Here is a 21,705-nt window from a genome sequence, read left to right as displayed (position 1 = left end):
TGGGTCGTGTCGTTATTCTACATACTTTAATATTAAATTAGACATCTAGATGGTGATACAGAAAAAAATTCTGCGTGCAAGGGCTTCACATCTTCAAGGAGACTATTCTCAATTCCTCGTGGAATGAATTGAACAGGAATTCTCTCTTCCATACTTGAGTTCTTCCCCATTGTCATTGCTTTGAGCAGGACACGTTTGATGTAAGAGTAGGAGCTCTGCAGAGAACAGGAGCTGCTCTCGTGGGCGTATTGGAACTTGTAACTGCTACACACAGCGCTTGCGGTCCTGGCGAACTCCTCGGCCATGCAGGTCTGAGCCTTCCCTAGCCCTGTAAATAAGCGCAGGTAGAGCTGAGTCAGGGGACTTCGCATGTGTGGGGTTGACTCGGCATCTGCCCCCCTCCCATGCCCCTGACTCCCCTGGGATCCCCCTTCCTTGCTCCCAGCCCCCCTGTAGCCCCCTCCCGACCTCCTGATCCTCAGCAGTCTCCTCCTAACTCCCTTCAGCCCCCCCTGTCCCGGCCACCTACAGCTCCCTCCCGAACCTCTTTGGCCCCCTGCCGCCCCCCAACCCCCCCCCCCCGGGCTCCCAGACCCCTTGCAGCCCCCTCCCGGCCCCCTGACCCTCTGGCCTGTTCCCAACCTCCTTCATCCCCTGCCCTCCCGCCCCCTTTCGGCTCCCTGCCCCCCCCCCCCCCCCCCCCCCTTACAGCTCCCAGCCCTCTCCGAGCCCCCCGAGCCCCTCACCGCCGCTACGCCGCGGGCTGCGGGGCCATGAGGTCGATGTCCGTCAGGTTGCGGGCCACCCACACGCCGGCGGCGAACAGCCCCAGGTTGAGCAGCAGATTCCTGTGAGGGAACAGCGTCCGGGCAGCCCGCGGGGCCTCCTGCGGGACCTCCTCCCGGGCCTCCCCCCCGCCTCACCCCGGTCCCCCGCCGCCCGGCACCGACCTGCGGAAGTCGTTCCTGTCGGCGGCGAAGCGCAGCAGCCCCCGCAGCCACCCCCCCAGGCCCTGCCGAGGGACCGCCGGGCCGCCCGCAGCCACCGCGCCGCTCGCCGCCATCTTGTCACTGCCACCGCCCTCTGGCGTCGCTTCCGGTGCGCGGGAAAGGGAGGGGGGGGGGGGGGGGGCAGGCGCAAGGGCGGCCCGCCGCCCCGGGCGGGGGCTTCGAGCGGGTCCTTGGGGGGGGGGCCTCAGGGCTGCACCTCAGGGACGGCTCCTCGGGGGGCTGCACCTCAGTAGGACAGAGCCGCAGGGGCCGTGCCTCAAAGGGCTGCTCCTGCACCTTGGGGCTGCTCCTCAAGGGGCTTCTCCTCAGGGGGATGTGCCTCAAAGGGCTGCTCCTGCTCCTCAGGGGGCTGCTCCTCAAGGGGGCTTCGCCGTGAGGGAGCTGCGCCTCAAAGGGCTGCTCCTGCGCCTCACAGGGCTGTGCCTCAAGGGGCTGCACGTCAAAGGGCTGGTCCTCAGGGCGTTATACCTCAAGGGGGCTTCTCCTCAGGGGGCTGCACCTCCAAGGGTTTTTCTTCGGGGGCTGCTCCTGCTCCTCAGGGGGCCGCATCTCATGGGGTGACTTCTCAGGGGCTGCGCCTCACAGGGCTGCTCCTCAAGGGGCTGCACACCAAAGGGCTGCGCCTCAAGGGGCTGCGCCTCAAGGGGGCTTCTCCTCACGGGGCTGTGCCTCCAGGGGTTGGTCCTCAAGGTGCTGCACCTCAGGGGATGTGCCTCAGGGGGCTGCGCCTCCAAGGGTTGTGCTTCAGGGGCTGCTCCTGTGCCTCACGGGGCCGCACCTCATGGGGCGACTCCTCAGGGGCTGCTCCTCGCAGGGCTGTGCCTCAAAGGGGTGCTCTTCAGGGGGCTGCACGTCAAAGGGATGCTCCTCAAGGGGTTGTGCCTCGGGGCTGCTCCCCAAAGGGCCCCTGCTGCTCTTCAGGGGGCTGCAATTCAAAGGGCTTCTCCTCAGGGGATGTGCTTCAAGGGGGTGTACGACACTTCCACCTGGAGCAGCCAGTGACTGTTACTGATTGTCACTTTCCCAGACAATAAGTTAGTTATTAGAGCTCCTTACTGTCTTGTAGTTCCCCTGGTCTGTACTTACCAAGGATTTCTCAGCATGTCTCAGGTCCTCAGCTGCACTTCCCAAGGATTCTCCTCAAGGATGCACCGGGGTCCCAGGCTGGCACTTCCCGCTGGCAGACCTCTTTGTCTTATATATTTTTCTAATTACAACCAGGCCACCTTTATGACCTGGTGATGGAAGCATCACCGGGCAAAAAGCCTCGCACAAGCACGTGGCCTGTTTGTGGCTGGCAAACGCGTACTGCTGGGGATCGGGCACATCCACCCCAGCTCTGGCGTGGTGCCGGCGCAGCGGTGCGTTGGCTGAAAATCAGCGGTGTCCCCGGCCACGCTTCTGTGCTGCGGAAAGTTACCGCCTGGTGAACGCCGTCACCTCCCGGCCGAGCCAGCACCGGCAGGACCAGACAATTGACATGCCTGGGAACCAGGTTTGCACAGCGGGTGATAAGGGCGGCCGTGCCGCTGCCCCGGGGCTTGCTGCCTGCAGGATGCGAGATAAGATAAGAGAAAAATGCGGAGAAAGCAGGGGGGATGCCTGAAACGCTGCGTGGGCTGCAAATGTGTCTGACGGGGAAATTTCCAGGCACGGCTGCCGTGGTTTGTAACGCACGCTGCTGTGCTCCAAAGGGCACTGCTCGCTGTGAGCGTGGGCAGGACGGCGTTCCAGCAGTGCTGTTTGGAAAACATCTCTCCCGTTTCCTCCGTCCCTCCCTGCGTGTTTCTGTAGCTTCGTACAATTTCTTGTTTCTTTGCTGAACTGCCCAGCTCCCGGCTGCCTGCACGCAGCTTCTGCACGTTATCGCCAGCGCCTGTAACCCCCGAGGCTTTGCAGTAGATGGGCACAGGTTTGTGCAGGCTCCTCTCGCTTGGCTCTGGCTCCGCGGTGCTGCCAGGCACTTGGTAAAAATTCCCTATTTCTTCTCGATTCCTTCCTGCTCGTTCGCTGCAGCTTCCAGAACTGTAGCTGCTCTCAGTTCTGCCTCATCCCACTCTTCCCTGCTTTCCTTAGCCCCTTGGGTCTGCCCTTTCACCACCACTCCCGGAGCTGCTGTTTCAGCCCTCACAGCTTATTTGGAAAACTTTGTTCTCTGCCAGCTCCGCGGGGAACTTTCCCACCTCTGGGGCACTTGCAGTGGCTTTGGGTCATCCTCGTTGCGGGGGACATACGCAGGCGACTGGCACCGTTCAGTCTCTGCTGTTGTCCCCAGGGAGAAGCAAACCTTGCAAACTTCGGTCGAGCCAGTTCAGGCCAGATGCCGAAGGCTCAGCTTTGCAGCAGAAGTCGCACAGCTACGGACAGAAGGAGGGCCACGGAGGACAGAGGGAAAGGCACTTCGTGCGGTGCCGAATTGGGGGATTTTGCCTGCCTGGAGCACACAGGGAGCAGTAGGATCAACACTATGCCAGGGATTTGTGCCCTGCCCTGGATCGGCCAAGCCGCAGCACATCCTGGCACAGTCGTGGTGCCCTCGGCAGGACCAGGAGGATATTGCAGCGCAGCACCCTCTTGCTCTCAGGAGACGAGAAATCCTCTCAGCACATCCGAAGAACTGCCACCACAGAACTGCCACCGTTTTCCTTCTGAAGGTATCAGTTTTGGTGTTTCTGCAGCGCCCGCGTTGTTCGCAGCCACCCAGGTTTATCGTAGGACCCTGGCGCTGTTACTGACCTCGCTGTAACCGCGGCCATCCCTGCTGCGATTTGCATGCTCTTTTCTCGTGGACAGCAGGTGAGATTTTACTACGCCCGTGTGGGTACACGCCAAACAACGCCGTGCTGCAGTGACGAGGTGCCAGGCTCACCTTGACTGATGCCTGTCGGCGGGGCAGGACGTTCACTACCCAATTTGAGACAAGATGAGCGCATCGAGCCACGGCTTGACCCTGCCCTCCCCTTACACGTTGCTCAATGAGAAAGACGGAAAATGGCCCTGCAGAAGTGTTGGAGGCTCTGCAAGGAATCGGACAATCGACAGGAATCCTGAGCCAAATTTTGTGGTGCTCCTCCTGGCTGAGGCAGCCTGCTCTTCCAGTGGGCACCGTCCCCATGGTCCCTGGGAAATATTTATTTATCCTCTTCTTTGGGGACACCTGGGTCACCAGGAGGACGACCTGACTCTGGAAGGAAGGCGTGCGCCAGCCAAGAAGCTGCTGTAGCTGCGCATTTCCCCTCGCGAGGGTGATGTGTTGCCACACCGGCCACGCTGCAGACAGTTTGTCCACGCTGCTGTACTCTTTTCCCAAATCCCCGAGAGCTAATTGATCCACCCAGTTAGTTAATTGATTTATAGCTATTAGAGCCTGTAATTAACCGACCAGCTGGAAAGCTGTGTGTTATCGGCCCGGTGGGAGCGGCGCTGAGAGGCAGCCAGCTCCAGTGGGCCACGAGCTGCCCCATCCTTGTTAGCAGCACTGCTCGTTTGGCATCTCAAGGATTTTGCTCTGCTTCGGGCTCGGGGCTTTTCCTTTTATCTCCTCCTTTCCTAACGTTTGGCTCAGCAAGCTCTCTCCAAGTCTCCCTACTCCCCCGTATCTCCTCCTACCCTCCTGCAAGGTCACAAACTCGGATTTACGCTCGGAGTTTGCATTGCTGGGCAGACCAGTTTGGACCAGCTCGTTATCAACGCGTTCCCAGCCCCCAGCCAAACCCACAGCTACTGTCAGACCTGAGCCGAAGCAGATGTTCGTTAAGCATCGGGAAAGCCATGCATCTCGTTACGCGCCTGGCCGAGATGCCTGCGCCTAGCGCTGACACATCTGCCCGGCGCTAACAAACCGGGGATGCCATTCCCAGTGGAAATGCAGCCGGAGAGGGATGAGGAGAGGCTGTAGGCGCCCCGGCGGAGCTGCTTTGTGTCTGGCTGCACCAGGAAGGGGTGCCTCGACCGGCGGCAGCCTTGCGAAAGCCTCGGAGCTGCCGTGGGCTCCGTGCCCGGCGCTGCGTGGGGGGCTGGCCATGCTGCGAGCAGGCCACGAGCCCAGCGGCGGGGCCGGGAGGTGAGTGGCCCCGGTGCCACGTCGTCCCCGAGCGGCTCTCGGCGAACCTCTCGCTGCTCCCGGCGTCCGCAGAGGTGGGTGCGATGGCAGCGTCCCTCCGTGCTGGGCCGTGGCGTGCCGGTGCCACCGCGCTGCCCACATTCTCCTCTCGCCCTTCCCTTTCGCCTCCTCGGGCTGTGCCGGAGCAGCCGCGCCGCTGAGGTGCCCTGCTCCCCGAAATGCCCCAGGCACAAGGCTGGGGGCATCCTGGGGACTGCGTGGCCGTGACCAAGCCACGTGGAGGCCGGCGCTGGGGATGGTGGGGGTCTCACGGTGGCTTTGTGCCTGACTCAGCCCCCCCCGGGCAGCCCTGCAGGACCCCCAGAGGTGGGGACGGGGCAGGAACGGGGGCTGCAGCGGGGGCTGGCGGAGTGGTGGGGCGGCGATTTGGAAGGTTTTGCATCAGTCTGTGCTTTGGTTGATGAGGGAGAGGAGGTAAAGAGAAGGAATTGGCTGTCTCTGGTTGTCAGAGACCAGGAAGAGCAGACCAGAGGGACTGCCCTGGAGGGGATGCGCGGTCCTCAGTGTTATAAATTTGCTCCCTTAGATTAATTTACAGAGAGAGAGTTTTGTCCAGTAATGCAAATGATTTTATCAAGTAAGCAGCCAACAAGCAAAACAGCGCTGGGTGGCCGGGGAGTCTCTGCTCCACCAACGGCGCGCGCCCACTTCCCTTAGAGTCCCCTTTTTATAGCCTGATAGTCCCGGTGTGCATATCACATCCTGGCACGTCCTGCGGCTGCGCGAGCTGTTGCTAGGGGGTCGTCCCGAGCCCTCTGGTGGTCGTGAAGATGAAGGCCGGGGTCTTCCTCAGCATCCCTGCTCAGTTTCCCTCCTTCCGTGGTCATTTTGGCTCGGCAAGGACGCAGGAAGCGAAACAAGATGTTGTAAAAACAGTTCGACAGTTTATCAAAAAAGGGGGTGGGGGGGGGTCGCAGGGGCTTTGAGTCTTACAATTGTTTACTTATCAGGAAGTTACCGCAGTTCATTTACTTAACAGAATGCAACGATCGTGGATGTTCTGACCATGATCGTTGCGAAACTCCGCCCTTTAGCAGGACTTCCCTATTTTAACAAGGAACAAACATCTGTAACACATTACACCCAGGAAATGGAGGGGGGGGGGGGGGGGTCTGCGGGTCCTGCTGAGCGTGCCCCCTGCTGATGGGTGTTTGCTCTCACCAGATGCAGGCAGCCCAAGGAAGCGCTCCGCGAATAGCAAAAGCTCCCGGAGGGCATCGGTCCGGCTTGTGGCCCCTCCCAGGAAATAAATGGGCAGGAGGGGGCCGAAGGAGGCTTCCTGGGGGAAAATCAGCACCCAGCTGCCGCTTGCTGCTGGGTCGCATTCAGCAAGGGGAGCTGGTGAGATCCCCCAGGGGAGGGAAGGGCCTTCCACAAGCACGGGGTCCCGGCCCCGCTGACTCCGGTGCTCGCTGGCGCTGCGTTTCCAGGTGGTGAGCTCCCTTCTGGGGCCGCCTGGGCCTGCTCTGCCAGGTAAAGCCTCAGCCCGGGGACAAAAGACTTAATTTCTGGCTTTCACCCTCCGTACTCTCCTCGCTTGCTGCCTGCTGACCCACGAGGCGAGGGGTCGGGGTCTGCGCCGTGTCTTTGGTGACCCCTGGCATGAGGCTGCCTGCGTCCCCTGGGAGCTGGCTGCCTGGGGTTAGGCCGGCTGCTGTGGGGTCAGAGCCGGCCCCTGCTCGCTCCGACGGCGTCCCGTGGGATGAACACCCAGCAGCTGCGGGGAAGCCACAAACACTGTTCCCAAGGAGGCCGCAGAGTGCCCGGGTGGCACGAGCACACGGCTCGGACACCTTCGCCTCCACGGGGACCCCAAACCGTGCCCGGCGCCGGGGCAGCCGTGCGGCTTGGCCGCGAGCCCAAGGGAACAATAGCGGGGTGGTGCCGCCGGGCGCCCTGACCCGTGAGCTTTGCACGGGGTGATGGAAACCTCGCCGCGAGCACGCAGAGCCCGGGGTGGGCAGGGAAAGCGGGGAGCAGAGGTGTGCGGTGCCAGGGAGCGGCGGCGGCATGGGGGGGACCCGCGTCCCCTCCTGGGACAAGGAGCAGGTCTGCCTTGCCCCAGCAGGAAGCTGTCCCCAGGCAGGCGGTGACGTCCGTCCCGTGGGACGCGTTCCCCCACACCTCTCCCTCCGCAGCTGAGCGCCGCTGACCTCCCGAGGGCCTTCTCCTTGCAGGGGCAGAGGCCAGGGCGACGTTCCGGCAAGATGTTCTCCAACACGTTCCGCAGGAGGGGGCTCCCGACCGCTCCCTGGGAGGTAGGTGGTGGTGGTGGTGGTGGGAGCCGAGGGGCTCCGTGAGGCTCCTCTCCGGGGCGGTGAGGATGGGTGCCCGCTGCTCCAGCCCTTGGGATGCTGAGGAGCTGAGAGAGCATCACCACGGTGTGTGGGGGGGAACTGGGAGAACTGGGAGCTGGCTGGGACCTCGGCGGGGTGCGCTCTGGGTTCAGCATCCCTCTGGTTTGGGGAGAGGCAGAGGCGGAGGGGAGGGTCTCATCCTGCTCTCTGCTCCCCGTGTCCTCTCTGCAGCCTGGCCCGTGGCAGCCCAGACCCCACGGTCCCAGCCCCCAGGACAACTGGTACGAGCCGCCCTGGGAACACCAGCCCTGGAGAGGCAGGCATAACAGGCACCCGGTAAGGGGAGCCGGGCAGGGCTGCTGGGGTTTGTGGGGTGCTGCTGGGGTTTGTGGGGTGCTGCTGGGGTTTGTGGGGTCCAGCTCCCCAGAGCAACCGCAGCACGGTTTTCATTATGCCTTAACCATCTGCCTTGATGGGGGCACAGGTGAGGGAGTGGGCCCCACGAAGGCAGGGCAGCGTCTCTCTCAGAGCCCCAGAACTACCGCAGACTCATTTCTCAAGCGTTTCCCAATATGAAGCACGCGTGCCCATGAAAGGGCTGCGCAGGACTCCTGAACCTGCCCAGAGAGGTGGGGACTGAGCTTTAGAAACCCTGACACTAAAGCGTCTGGGTGTGCGCCCACCACCTGAGAGCCTGAAGAGGCCAAGTCAACGCGGGATCCACGGGTGGTGATGTCTCTCTCTCTCTCTCAACCCCTATATTTATTTATTTATTTTGCCTTTATTTGGAACATCTGTGCTTTTGCCCAGCATCTAATAATTCCTTAGCAAATTATCAAAGTTTAACCCTGTTGAAACCCTGAAAGACTCGTAGCGTCTCGCCCTCCAACCCGGAGATTCAAACAAGCCTATCTCCTCCCCGGCCAAGCGGGACAGGACAGGGTTCCCCTCCAAAACTGGGGCTTCCCCTGGGAGCAGGAGAAAGGAAGGGCTTGGGGCCGCGGTGGGAAGGGAGAACAGGAGTAAAACCACAACTCCTGCTGGAAAGCCCGTGGATACGTGGCTGCCCTAAGTGGGCTGCCCTAAGCGAGCTGCCCCAAGTCCTCACCAGCAGTGCTCAGCCTTGGCAGCCTGGTCCCTGGCACCCCCGGCCTTTCCCCGGCCCTGCCAACTTCCATAGGATGGAGGACGACAGAGGATGGGAACCCCAGGACTGTCCCCATCCGCCACCCCCCTGGGACTACAGAGAAGAGCACCAAAAACCTGAGGAGAACTTTACCGAGGACTCGTACCCGGTGAGGGGGTGAGGGGAGGCAGGCTGGGGAGGGCTGCTGGGGCCGTGGCTGTGCCAGGCACGGTGCCCTGTGATCTGTGCCTAAATCTGCCTCTCCCCACAGGTGTCGCCACTGTTTGCCCCGGGCTGCTTCGCCTGGTCTGAGTTCCCCAGGGAGGAGCAGCACCCCGCCGACTTCCCATGGTGGGTGCCCGCACCGAGGCCAGGGGCCTCGGGCTGGAGAAGGGGACGGATCCCGCACCAGGCTGCGGGTCCGGGCTGAGCACAGCTCCCACGGGGTGGCCCCCCGGGGGGTGAGGGGGCTGCCCAGCATGAACAAGCGAGGCCAGGCTCAGCTCTGGTGCGCAGAGGAGGGCAGCAGGCGGGGTAAATACTGCTCCAGGGCGATGCAGCAGTGACGCTGACCCAGCTCCGGGTGGGAGGTTGCACCAAAGATCCCCGCCAGGTTAAATTTCCCACGGGGGCTGTCTTTAATCCTGCAGGGAGCAAGGAGCCTTCCAGGAAGGCTGCCCGCCCTGGCGCTCTCGTGGCCTGCGTCAGAAACGCTGCCGACTCCTTCGCCGTGTCCAGCAAGACACGTCGGCGTACCACGGCCCGGCCTCTCCCCAGGTCTCCAAAGGTTCGTGCTGCCACGATGGTGCCTGCCTGGGGATGCCCAGGACACTGCCACGGTGTGTGCAGCCAGCAGCATCTCCATGGGAAAGGTTTGGATTTGGTGCATTCCGTCCCGTTGTGCTTCTTGCTCCGCAGGGAAGCACGCGTCCTCCAAGTCCTCCCAGTCCTGCCCCCAGGAGAGCCAGCCAGGAGGCAAGGCAGAGCCGCAGCACGCCGATGCTCCCCAGCCACCTGGTGCCTGCAAAGACAGCGTGCAGAGCAGGGGGCAGGTGGATGAGGTGGGTTTTTACCTCCAGCACGCGGCGCTGACCCGCATTTCATGGCCACGTGGCTCTCGTGGTGCTGCCGTGCCCCTGACCAACGTGATTTTCTCCAGGGCCTGCCGGCAGCGAGCGGAGAGGTGCCGGAGACCTCCGAGCCAGCAGCCTCCCCGCAGAAGAGTCCAACCAGTGATCCTCAGGCTGTGGAGCAGGAGCCAGTGGCAGAAGCAAAGCTGGTACGAGTACAGGGATGCTTGCACCCCAGGAGCTACCTGGCTCAGAGGATCCCTTCATCCCGTGTAACATCTTGCTTCTCTCACCCAGCCCTTTCGCTCACCGCCTCAGTGTCTGACAGAAAGTGGGATGTTTTCCTGGCTTCTCAGGGGCTGCGAAGCCCCTGGTTTCCTTGGGGCTGTAGCACTCTGTCTGTCCCGTTCCCCACCTCTTCTCCCCAGGACGGATGGATGTCCCTGCCTCATGCCATTCCCTGTCCTCAGGTCGAGCCAGAAGACGGGCAGAAAGCTGCAGGCAGCCAGGGCCAGGGCCCCTCTGCTTTGGAAACGGAGCCAGCCCTGCCAGAGAACACCTGTACCGGGAAGGAGGAGGACTTTGAGCAGGTACGAGCCGATGCCTCCGTCTCCTCTTTCTGCCCAATTGCAGTGCCGTGGAGGAGGTGGGATTTTGTGGTCCTCTCCGTGAACCTCGTTTTCCCACTTGCCTGGGCTGCACTGACAGCCCTCTGTGGACTCTGAAATGCGCCTGAAATGCTTCGTGCAGGTAGAGGCGTGCAGCCAAAGCGTCCCCGAGGCCGGAGCAGGTGCTGGGTCACAACCCCACAGCCCCTCAGCCCCTCCGGAGCCTGCTGAGACGGGCAGCGCCGCAGCTAGCCCGGGTGTGGAGGTACGTGCTGGGCTCTGCCTGCTCTCCTGGGCACGGCAGCAGCTGCCCGTGGTGGGACGGGTTTCAGGCCGTGGCTGCACTGCTCCGTAGCGTTTCCTCCCGCTGAGTTTTCCCTTCGTGAAGGCAGCAGCGTTTGCTTGGCTCCCGCAGCTCTTGCCCAGCTGCTGCCTTCTTCCCCTGGGTGCTTTCTCTCCTGATGCTTCTTGGTGGCCTTCATCCCTCTGAACACTCGCAGGTCTCACCGGGAGCTGCCGCGGAGCCCGATGCACAGCCCAGCCAGACCGGCTCCGATGTCTGCACCGAGCCAGCAGCATCACCTGGGCCAGGGAACCCTCCTGTGGGCGGGACGGAGCTGGTACGTGCGCAGCCCTGCCTTCTGTGCAGGAACGGTGCCCTCGTGTCCCTGGGAACCACCTGCAGCGAGGCTCAGGAGCACCAATCTAAGCCAGGAGCCCCGGGGGGATTTTCTCGCTGGCCTCCCAGCCGCAGGATTACGTGCCGGGGTTAAAGCGCCGCTTTGTCTGGATGCAGCGCCCGTATCAGCCCTGGTGGCGGCCGGGCAGGAGACGCCGATAAATTGGAGACGGTTTGGAAAAAGGCCAAAAAAATAACTCTGGGATTGAGAGTGCGCTGGAGCATGAACGACCCCAGGACTGGAGCTTTAACGAAGCGAACAAGAGTGTGGCAGAGTGGCTTAATTACTGCCTAATGGGGAAGAGAAATCAGCTAGAGGGGCCCTTGGGTCTCAGAGGCGCTGCTGCCAGGGCTGTGCTGGGAGGGAAGGGGGTGGTGAGGTCCCGGTGGGTGCCCCCGCAGGCTGGCCGGTCCCCAGCAGCCCCGATTCGGTCCCAACCCCACTCCTGTTGCATTGCCCGCTCCCTCTCCCCTTCGAAGTGACCTTCCCTCACTTTTCCCCTGCCCAGGCTGCAGGCTGCCAGCCCTCGCTCTGCTCCACGCTCTCCGCGCCCCCCCCGGCCAGCACAGACCTGCGCTCCGCCGCTGTCCTTGCCAGGAAAGAGGAGATCGAGCTGGTGAGTCCTTGTGGGCACACGCGGGGGGGGGCTGGGGCTACCCACGGAGAAGGGGACACCCTCGAGGTTCAAAATCCCCGGGGAATAAAGTGGCGTCGGGTGAGGAGCAAGCCGTGGGGCAGCCCCAGGTGCTGTGGGAAGGGGCTGTCACCCCCGGGGGAAAAAACAAGTCCCCAAGAGGGCTTCGTGCAGCTGATGGGGAGGCTTTGGGGTGCCCCCGTGCTGACCCTTTTCCACTCCCTGCAGTCGTACCAGCAGTTCAGCCTGACCATCGCCGTGGTGGCCACGATGCTGCTGCAGAAGGAGCCCTCCATGGAGGCGGCGCTGGGGCTGGCGCTGAGGGCCAACCTGCGCCAGGTGCGCACCCACCACCTCCAGGAGCTGGAGGACTTCATCGACAGCTACGACTCCGGCACCCCCAGCCCCTGAGACGGGGGCGAAGGTGCGGAGCCCCCTTGTCGAGGTCGATGTGGTCCTTCCATCCCTCCTGGAGGTGGAAAGGGGGGTGCTTAGTTCGGGGGGCGGCCAGAAATGGGTGTTTGCAGGCAGGTAATGGGGTCACGGGCAGATTGTCCCCACCCTGGGGTAAGGGATGAGCCCTACCCGGACCTGAATTTGCAAGAAAAGAGGGAGCTGGTTTCACTGGAGAGTGGCGGGAGGGAGAGCAGCTGGGGCAGGAGGGAAGGGAGGGCTCCCCCCTTCTGACGGCTCCTTGCTCCCTTCTTGTGGTTTTGTGCTGCTCCATTAAACGCCAGGCTTTGGTCTTGTTTTTTAAAAAATAAAAATAAAGGAGCTTTGATCCTCGCAGCCTCTGCACCGCCGTTGTTCTGCTCCTGCTCTGCCGGGGTCAGCGTGCAGGGACCCGCGGTGACCCCCTCAGCCTGGCCCCACTGTGGGGACCCTCTCCTGGGTACTGTTGCTGCTGTTGTTCTCCAGCAGCACGGCCAACGCTGCCAAACCCGGGGTGGGAAGGAAAACAGGTCGGGCACCGTCGGCTCTCCTGCGTTCAGGTCTCAGCTGAGCTTTATTGGAGCATCGTCCGCGGCGGCAGCAGAGCTGCCCCACCATCCCCTCCCCGTGGTGGCAGCACCCTACGGGACAGCATCGGCGCCCCTCCAGAGATTCCCTGCGGGTGAGAGACCCCCACCCGGCGTCTGGATCTGACCCCAGCGGCCAGATCCCTTCTGTCCAAGTCGGGCAGGAGCCCCTGCAGCAGGACGGTGCAGGTCTCTGCCCTTGTCCTAAGCCCCCGGCCGCCCTCCCCGGTGCGCGGCTGCTCTCCGAGGCTGCCAGCTTGTCTGGGACGGGAGCTGGAGACCGTGCCCCGGTGCGGGCTGCTGCCTCCCTGCTCCCTACTCGCTTTACCTGTTCCTAATTGCGGGAGAGGCCAGCAGGAATTGCAGGCTGTGCTTCGCCTGCGGCTGCCGGTGAAAGGATCCCGGCGGCGGCTTCTCCCCACCAGCCTTGGGCCGTGTCCAAAACGCGCTTGGAATGCACGGAGACCACAGCAGGGGCCAGCAGGATGCGGCGGGGCCGGAGACAAGGACCCCCCCCCCCTCCATCTGCTGTCCTCCTGCTTAAATACCGTGCAAAGTGCTACCTCGGCGAGGCGCGGGGGTCCCCGCTCGCTGGGCGGCCGCGCTAGGACACGCTGCAGTGCTTGCTGCTGCCCCGCAGCTTCGCCGTCCTGCACCCGGCCCGCTCCGGGGGATCCCTGCCCAGGGAGCTCATCCCGGGCTTGGGAATGGGCTTCCCAAAGAAGAAGCCCTCCTCTTCTGAGTCTGAGTCCGAAGATGAGGAGCAGGTGGGACACCAGGAGTCATCCTCTTCCGTGATGTCCTGCAGGTCGATGTCCTCCGGCCGTGGGCTGTGTAGGGCAGGGGAGAGCCCCGCTTGGAGGTGTGGGTTTCCATCACCTGCTGGTGTTCGGGCACCAGGACCCCCCGAAACCGGGTGGCCCAGGGCTCCAAGCCCCTTGGGACCCTCTGTGCCGGGCTGGGGGCTGCCCGGTGGCCCCTGCATCCCCACATGCGCTGCGTCCCTGCTCCTCTCCGTGGCTGCTTCGCGGTCCTCGAGGCTCCTGAACGCAGGATGCAGGGAGGCCTGATCCGGAAACACCTCTGCAAGAAGGAAAGCAAGGAAAGGTGAGGAAGGAGAGAGCTGAGCCTGCCCTGCTTCTGCAGTGAGGGCTGTCTGGGTGCAAGGCAAGGCTGCCGCAAACTACCTCCAGCTGCCAGCACTTGCCCTGCTGCAAGAGGTGTGCTGGGGGCTGTGCTCATACAACACTCCCCCGAAGCACCCCAGGGCTCTGCCGTGGCCGAGCAGAGCCTGGGTTTGCTTCCATCCCCCTCCCACCACCCCCCAAAAGCAGCTCTCGGATCCCTACCGGCCCCTTCCACCCGCTGCCTGCATCCCCCGGCCGCCGAGGCGCTCCCCGGCGCGGTCCTGGCTGCGTGGCCGGCTCGGGAGACGGGCGTCGAGTCGGGGGACGGGGCCGAGACGAAGGCCGAGTCGGAGGAGTCGGAGGCGCTGGAGGACGCGTCCCGCCCCAGGCTGCAGCTCTCGGAGCAGAAGAGCCTCCCGTGGCGAGCGGTGAGGGGCTGCCCCCGCAGCGGCTTTCGGCACAGGCTGCAGCAGAAGCAGGGGGCTCGGGCGTGCCAGTGGAGCCCCTGGTGCGTGGCCTCCTCGCTGTCGACACCTGAGGAGTGACTACAGGTGAGCGAGGGGCTGTTCCCGCGGCCGCCTCCCCAAAAACCAACCCTCCTGACCCTGCTCGTACCGATGGGTTCCCCGCAGGCCTGGCACGGCTCGGCGAAGAGGCTGTCGAAGCAGCCGCGGCAGCAGGGCCGCCCGCTCCTCATCACGTAGCGCTGCCCGCGCAGCGGCGCCTCGCACTCCAGGCAGCAGAAGTGCTCCGGGTGCCAGCGCCGGCCCTCCGCCTCGATGCACTCCTCCATGAAGATCAGCTGGAAGGGGGGGGAACGAAGGACACGTCCTGTACGCACCCGGCCAGAAAACCCGCAACCCCCTGCGTGCATTTAGGGTGCCAAGGGACTTCGGGACAGGCATGGGGCTCCGCGCAGGGCTCGGGAAGGAATCCTTCCTCCTGCCCAGCCCGCTGCGTCTGCAGCTCCCAGCCGAGCACGGAGCATTTAATGACGGCCAAAGGGAGCTAAAAGCATCTCCCCTGGCGGCACCCACCTGGTCGCAGGAGGCGCAGCGGGGCCGGAAGAGTTCGGCGTGGTGCCGGCCGCAGTAAATCCTCCCGTCCTGCTGGAAGTAGATGAGGTCCACCAGGGGCTGGCGGCAGAAGTGGCAGGAGAAGCAGGACGGGTGCCAGAACTGGTCTCCCAGCCGGGACGCCGAAATCCCCGGGTCGCCTTTGTTCAGCCTCCGGCCGCACTGCAAGGCACGGGGGGCTCGGGGTCAGGGGGAGCTTTTTGGGGACGGCTTGGTGGCGTGCTGCCCCCGGGGGAGGACACCTCACTCACCTCCTTGCAGGGACAGCCGTGGCAGGGACCTGGCACGGGACATGCCAGCCCCTGCCCCAGCGCCTCCCGTCTCCGGCGGGCGCTGAACGCTCGGAGCTGCTTCCTCTCCTCCTCCGCGAGGCCAGGGCAGTAGCGCTCCTGCACGGGGGGGCAGAGGTGAGGGATGACAAGAAAATAAAGCCCGGGGAGGGCGGCACCGAATAAATGTGTTTCTTACATCGCAGTCCTGAGGAGGCAGCTGCTGCAGGAGGGCTTTGATGCGGAGCCGGCTCCGGTCAGCGGGAGAGGCAGGCTCCGGCAAGCGGCTCTCAAAGCACACGGGGACCTGGGGACACGGCGCGGGGAGAGAAACACAAGGGGATGATTGGGGGGATGAAGCGGCTTCGCTCGAGCTAAAGGTGAGTCCGGCCCCTCTGGGGCAGAGCGGGAGCAAAGGGAGCCCTGGGAGAGCCAGGCGCTGCCCACCTCGGGGGGCGCGGGGTCTGCGGGGGGCTCCAGGTACTCTTCCAGGGCACAGCCGGAGTCGCTGTCGGACGAGGCTGGGGGGAGGCCGGTGGCGGTGCCGCACGGGGGAGGCTCGTCTCGCTGGGGCCATGCGGGGCTCGGCAGGGACATGAGCTGCGGGGAGAGGAGCAGAGCTGGGGGAGACCCTCGGCATGGCGGGGGAAAGGGGGCTGGCCCCAGGAGGCATCATCCCCTGTGCCCAGGTGCAGGCAGCGGGAGGGACCCTGGGGCAGTTCCAGCTGGGACGATGCTCGGAGCCACCATGCCTTGGGGACCTTGAGACCCTGTGCTGAACGTCCACAGATGTGCAAAGGCTTTGGGGGGGTTGTTCCCTTCTCAAAAAGGGTGAGAAACAAACCCGCACCGAGGGCATGGGTGTTCACTGGTGTGGGGCTTTGCCTGCTGAGCAGGAGACACCGGAGAAAGGACGGTGACGGGGTGAAGCTGCACAGGGGGAGACCCCGGGTGTTTGCGCTCAGCCTGGAAGAGGTTTCGGGAAGCCCCGCTGGCTGTTTGCTCCCCCACAGCAGGAGATTTTCCCTGGCAGCCACCAGCCCTTGGCTGCCACGGCCGATCCCTGGTTTAGTGGCCTGTCCCCGAGCGGAGCGGTGGGAGGAGACCGAGGTCTAGCCTAATTCAGTGGAAAATAATTTATTCCCCCTGGGCTGCTATTGTTCTGCCCTGAGCTGCTGTTCCTGCCCGGGCGGCCGGCTCGCCCAGCCACCACCGCCTGCCTGGCTAATGGGTCTGGGGTGGAAACCCGTCCGTCCCGGTCCGTCCCCTCCTCCCCACGTGCCACTTGTCACCGCTCGCTTCCTTCCTGCCTCGGCTTTCCAAAACAAAGCGAGGTGGCGATGCGGTGGCTCCCTGCGCACCAGCCCGCAGCCTGCCGGGCGTCCTGCGAGGATGGGAGGTGGGAGGGATGGAACCACGCTGCACCCCTCTGCACCCCGACTTCCCTGCCGTGCCATCGCCACCTCGCTCGGGCTCCCTGCAGGAGCTGGGACCTGCCACGGGGGCTGAGCACGCAGCCGGGCTGCCACCCCCTGGGAAAGGGCAACGACTGTGGGCACCTTGGGTCTCTCCCAAAGTGCTTTCCACGAGCTCGGGCTGTGGGTTGGTGACCCTCAAGCCACGCAACCACGTGCTGGCGGGTGGCTCTAGGTCCTCCTGTGCCACAAAACCCAGCTCATTCCTCCTCACCGAGGTGGCACTTCCCTGTTGGGTGCTCCTGGCCAGCAGCAGCCACCCCGTCCCTGCTGCTCCCACGAAACAGCTTTGACAGCCCCAGCTCAGCCCCAGCTCAGCCCCAGCTCAGCCCCAGCTCAGCCCCAGCTCGCAGCACCTTCCTCCAGGCAGCAGCTCAGGGCACCAGGACACCCAAACGCGGCCGGCTCTGAGCTTCTGCTCCGTGCTCCAGCTGGGAGCTGGCAGGATCAGCGCGGGCAGCTCAGGTTGCCTTGGCGCACAGGTCAATGATTAACGCGGCAGATCGGCCGGCCGACGGGCTGCACGGATGGGGAAGAACGTGGCTGACCCAATTCTGTGTATTTGCAGCCCAAAGAGAGCCCTGCCTTGGTGAGGACTTCTCTACAACTGGTGGTGGCGGATCAGCAAACAACCTTGTCTCTGATGGAGGATGGCCCCTGTCCCTGGGCTGCTGGCTAAGGACATCTGTGGGTCCAGCGTCCCGGCTCTGCTGCAGCTGCGTTTGGTCCCTGTTGGTAACACCCTTGCTCTCCCCATGGGACGTGGATGGCCGTCTCAGGCTTTGCTTGGATTATAAAGTCTCCAAGCTGCGTTAGTCTAATCTCTTGGGGCTTTGTTGTCATCGGCCCCTTTGATGCCCCGTGGAGGCAGCAGGACGCACGGGGCTCCCCGTCCCGGGGCTGGCAGCGGGGTAAGGCTGGGGAGAGAGCAGAGCGGGCAGGGCCGTGAATCAATGGGGCCGTGCTGGGGAGCCCAGCCCAGCCCGGTTTGATGTGATTACGCCGGCTGGCAGCCGTCTGGGCTGCGAACGAGTCCCTGTAATTAGCCCCAGACGGTGACAGCGGTGCGCGCCTCCCATGCTAAGGAGCCAGGCAGCCCTGACAGGTCCGGCTCCTCTGCTCTGCTCCCATCCCCTCTTCCTTCCTCGCTGCCGGCGGGCAGTCCTGCTATCGCCCTGCCCTGCTGGCCCGCGGAGGGATGCGGGATGCTCCCGGCGGGGCCACCAGCCCTGGCGTCAGGGGAGGTGGCAGGAGGGTGCGCTGGGGACCTGCTCCTCCCTGCCGGGATGGCGCGTCCCCCCAGCAGGGCCACGCGAGGGACCAGTCGGACGGGCTGAGTGCCGCCCCGTGGAGCTTCCATGGGCTTCAAAAGCCTCTGGTCCTGCCCCAGGAGTTCCTCCAGCCTGCGCCCGCTCAGTGCCTGCTCCAAAGGACGGGCCATGTCCCTGCTGAGCTCCCCTGCCTGCTCGGAGCCTTTTGGTGCCGGCACCGCCTGGCTCGGTGACCCCACAGCGTTCCCCTTCCTGCTCCGAGTCCATTTCTCACGGCAGCTCTAGCTCTTTGGGAAGCACGTGCAGCTCCCTGGGTAAAAGAGGCTGAAACCCACGGGAATTTTAATCCCCTTTGGCTCCCCGGGTGCAGTCCCCGTCCCTGGCTGGCCGTGGGAGCACGTGAGGGCTGCCAGCCCTCTCCTGCCAAGGTCGCAGCATTACCGCGCGGCGCAGCCACCCCGGCCCATTGGCATTCAGCGCAGCCTCCCGCTTCCCTGCCCAGCCAGGGGCTGCTCTGCATCCCTGCCGCAGCCCTCGCTTCTCTGAAGCACTGCTCCGTTTTCCAGACCCGCTTTCAGACACCTCTGTCCTATTTTCTGCCAAACGCTCCCCAGCTCCCCAGCCCCGAGGAAAAGCATCTGCTGGCCATCGCCAAAAAGACCGGATCCCCTTTCAAGCGCCCCAAAACCCTGGCACGGCTCTGTCCGTACGCCTCACCCCCACCATAACCTGTTTTTGCTTTAGCTCCCGTCAACACAGCTGCAGCGGAGGTGCGTGGAAACGAAGCTGCAGAGCTGTGGAGACGCGTTCGGGCTGAGATAAGCTGAGGTCTGGCAAGGCGAGCCGGAGCAGCTCGACCTGCAGCGCAACCGAGCCCGGGCTGCCCGAGCTGGGGCCTGTGCCACAAAGTCACCTGTGATGGCAGGAGCAGGATCGGTGCCTGGGTGCCTGGCACAGCCGTCCCCAGGGCCAGCGGTGCGGAGGGACAGGGACAGCACGCAGCCAAGATGCTGTGGCACAAATCTCAGGGACCTCTCCTGCCCTGCCACGCGGCACGGTGCCATCCAAGTGACCGGAGGGACTCCTGGTGGGTGGCTTGTTTGCTCTCAGGGGGAAGTGCTGGTGCTGCAGGGGGGTTCTTGGCACGTTTTTCTCTGTCCCAGCTTGGCAGGGAGCAGTGAGTAACCCATTAACCCACTGCAACGCGTTCGTTCCTGTGTCCAGGGACGAACAGAGCCTGGCACCGCGCTCCCTGCACCAGGTGGGTTTCATCCTGGCAGTGCCATCAGCGCCCAGCACCATCAGCAGAAAGCTCCGTGGCCAGCCCCAAACCACCCCGCTCCCTCCAAGCCCTGGCAGAGGACATCGAAGCCCCCCCGTGGGGACCCTCAGTGGGTTTGGTGCCAGGAGATCCAGTGCCCCCCGGCTCCTTGGGGCGAGGGAGGGGGCAGCCCCCAGCCCCCTGCACCTGCAGGCTCCAGCCCGGGGACGGCGGCGCCTTGGTGGCTCCATCGCCACCGTCTCCTGCTCCCAAGGGATGCCGCGCGCTCTCCAGGGCTGTTTTCCCCAAAGACAAAGACCGCAGGGGCGGAGGGAGCGCTCTGCTCCCCGCCGCCTGTTTTTCCCGGAGAGGAACCAGCCAAAAAATCCCCCTCCCTCTCCCGGCTCTTCCACCTTGCCTTTCCCCGCGCAACAATTCCCGGATGGGGAAATCGTCCCATTTCCCCTCGTTCCCGAGGGTTTTCTCCTCCAGCCCCGGCTCCCTCAGCCCCCGTATGGGGAAGAACCACCCCGAGGGACCCCTGCCCACCCACCTGCCCCTTCCCCGCCCCGGGGGACCCCTGCCCACCTACCTGCCCCTTCCCCACCGCGCTGGGCTCCGCCGTCCCGTCCAGCCCCGAGCACCCGAGCGGCTCCGACGCAGGCGAGGGAAGGGAGCCTGGGCTGGGCGAACTTCGCAAAGCGAAAGGAAAACATCCAAGCTGAGCGAGGGAAACTATTTTTTTTTCTTTTCTTTCTTTCTTTTTTTTTTTTTTTAATCTGCCTGCCCAGGAAACTGGATCTGTGTCAGCTGGGGTCCTAATTACAGGCTTTTTAGCCTAAACCTACAGAGGCAGCCAATGGCAGGGAAAATCAGAGCAGCGGGCGGGGAGGGGAAGAGCAAAGGCTGGGAGGTGTGGGGGGGGGAGGTTAACCCTACAGGGCAGCGAGCTGCGGATGACATCTGTTTTTCTCGCCACCTCTCATTTTCCGAGCGTCCGCGCCCTTCCCTCCCTCCGCGGCTCGGTTCACCCCGGGTTGCCGTGCGGGTGCCTTTTATGCTGCGCGGTGATTTTTATTTTCCTGCCTCCATCAGAACGAGCCGGAGCTTCATGAAAGAGGGGAAGCGGCGTGCCGGCCCCATTTTTTGGGGGGGGAGGCGGGGGTGAAACCTTTGGCTGGGCTCTCACAAAGGGCTTAGCCGGAGGCCAGCCGACACGTCCCAGTTTTCTTCTCACCTGATGGCTCCAAAAGCCATTTGCGCCGCTTCGGCTGCGCCCATGGCAGCCGGGCAAGGAGCAGGGCGAGATTTCTCATGGGGCTGTCATGAGGCTGAGCCTCTTCGTTGTCCTTCTGCCCTTCCACGCGCCCCGAGCTTTCCCTGCCTGCTCCTGGGACCCCGGGGCTGAGCGCAGCCCCTCTGCGGGGTCAGGATCAGGCACCATGGCCCAGGAGCTGTGCTGGGTTTTTGGGATGCGTTGGAAATTGGTAAAACGATGGCAAATTGATGGAAATTTGTCCGGAGATGCGGCCAGGCTCCGTGGCATGCCGGCGGTGCTGCGGGCTGGTCGCAGGGAGGTGTTGGTGCGGGGTTTTGGTGCTGTCCCACAGCATTTTGGGGTTTTGGGTCTCCGTGAAGTCCCCCGGGGCTGGGAAAGCAGCGGGGAAAAGGGGACGGGGCTGGGGGGTGCCTCGCAGCCCCCTGGGGACCCGGCCAGGTCCCAGTGCTGCTTGGGGCCACGCTGGCTCTCCGCGGCCTTATCGCACCCGGTGGCGGACTTTGCACGGGGGGGCCCCCGCGGCTGCCCCCGCCTGCGCCCTCCGCGCTAACGAGCAAAGTCCTCATTAGCAGCATGAGGGGACGCGGCCTCGGCTCCGGCTCCAGCCAGGCCCCGGCCCTGGGAGCGCCACGAGGTGTCCGTGGGTGTGGGGTGTGATGGGGGGCTGCCGGCCCCGAGCCGGGGGGGTTCATGGCAGAGCCATGGTGCGGGGTGCTGCGGGGGCATGAAACCGTGCTGCATTGTGCTGCCCTGCCCCACTGACCCCCCCGAACCCTCTCCTGCCCTATTGCCCCTTATAAGCCCCTATTGCCCCGTACAGCCCCCCATATAAGCCCCCATTGTGCCCCTCTCGCCCTTTATAAGCCTCTATTATGCCTCCCATAAGACCCTGTTGCACTAAGTCCCTGTTGCCCCCCTACAACCCCTCTTACCCCCATATAAGCCCTTATTACCCCCCTATAAGCCCCTTTTGCCCCCAGTAAGCTCCTATTACCCCCCCCATAACTCTCTATTGCCCCCCATTAAAGACCTATTGCCACCCCATAATCCTCTATTACCCCTCTATAAGTCCCCAGTGCCCCCCTATTACCCCCATATCCCCTTATTACCCCCTCCATAAGCCCCTATTAACCCCCCTAAGCCCCTACTGCTCCTTATAAGTCCCTATTGCCCCCCTACAACCCTCATAAGCCCCTATTATGCCTCCATAGGACCCTATTGCCCCCTCATAACCCTATTGCCCCCTTATAATCCTATTGCCCCCCCATAAGCCCCTTTTGCCCCCTATAAGCTCCTATTACCCCCTTATTGCCCCCTATAAGCCCCTATTGCCCCCCAGAAACCCCTTTTGGCCCCTGTAAGCCCCTGTCACCCCACTAT

At 63.7% G+C, this 21,705-nt stretch overlaps 3 protein-coding genes across 3 annotated transcripts; 1 reads left to right on the top strand and 2 right to left on the bottom strand.

Annotated features, from left to right (window-relative positions):
- Positions 1-4: 4 nt before the first annotated feature.
- On the bottom strand, positions 5-1,099 carry TOMM6 (translocase of outer mitochondrial membrane 6). The gene is made up of 3 exons (XM_035347058.1): positions 951-1,099; positions 747-848; positions 5-322 (listed from the first exon to the last, which is right to left on the bottom strand). Exons 1-2 carry the CDS (start codon positions 1,061-1,063, stop codon positions 752-754), a joined length of 210 nt encoding a protein of 69 aa, XP_035202949.1. The 5' UTR covers positions 1,064-1,099; the 3' UTR covers positions 5-322; positions 747-751.
- Positions 1,100-4,984: 3,885 nt separating this feature from the next.
- On the top strand, positions 4,985-12,319 carry LOC118178447 (nascent polypeptide-associated complex subunit alpha, muscle-specific form-like). Its single transcript, XM_035347019.1, has 13 exons — positions 4,985-5,147; positions 7,311-7,391; positions 7,662-7,766; positions 8,561-8,725; positions 8,828-8,907; positions 9,207-9,343; positions 9,475-9,617; positions 9,716-9,835; positions 10,097-10,216; positions 10,377-10,499; positions 10,735-10,854; positions 11,423-11,530; positions 11,777-12,319. The coding sequence occupies exons 2-13, from the start codon at positions 7,341-7,343 to the stop codon at positions 11,957-11,959; spliced, it is 1,455 nt and encodes a 484-aa protein (XP_035202910.1). The 5' UTR covers positions 4,985-5,147; positions 7,311-7,340; the 3' UTR covers positions 11,960-12,319.
- A 447-nt stretch (positions 12,320-12,766) lies between these two features.
- PRICKLE4 (prickle planar cell polarity protein 4) lies at positions 12,767-20,163 on the bottom strand. Its single transcript, XM_035347011.1, has 8 exons — positions 19,639-20,163; positions 15,487-15,639; positions 15,239-15,346; positions 15,022-15,159; positions 14,732-14,932; positions 14,310-14,496; positions 13,917-14,228; positions 12,767-13,650 (listed from the first exon to the last, which is right to left on the bottom strand). Exons 2-8 carry the CDS (start codon positions 15,634-15,636, stop codon positions 13,172-13,174), a joined length of 1,575 nt encoding a protein of 524 aa, XP_035202902.1. The 5' UTR covers positions 15,637-15,639; positions 19,639-20,163; the 3' UTR covers positions 12,767-13,171.
- Positions 20,164-21,705: the final 1,542 nt, after the last annotated feature.

Source organism: Oxyura jamaicensis, chromosome 26, assembly GCF_011077185.1.
Source record: "Oxyura jamaicensis isolate SHBP4307 breed ruddy duck chromosome 26, BPBGC_Ojam_1.0, whole genome shotgun sequence".
In the NCBI taxonomy this organism is placed as follows: Eukaryota; Metazoa; Chordata; class Aves; order Anseriformes; family Anatidae; genus Oxyura; species Oxyura jamaicensis.
Note: the sequence above shows the minus strand (reverse complement) of the source record. Positions and strands in the feature narration are given on the sequence as shown.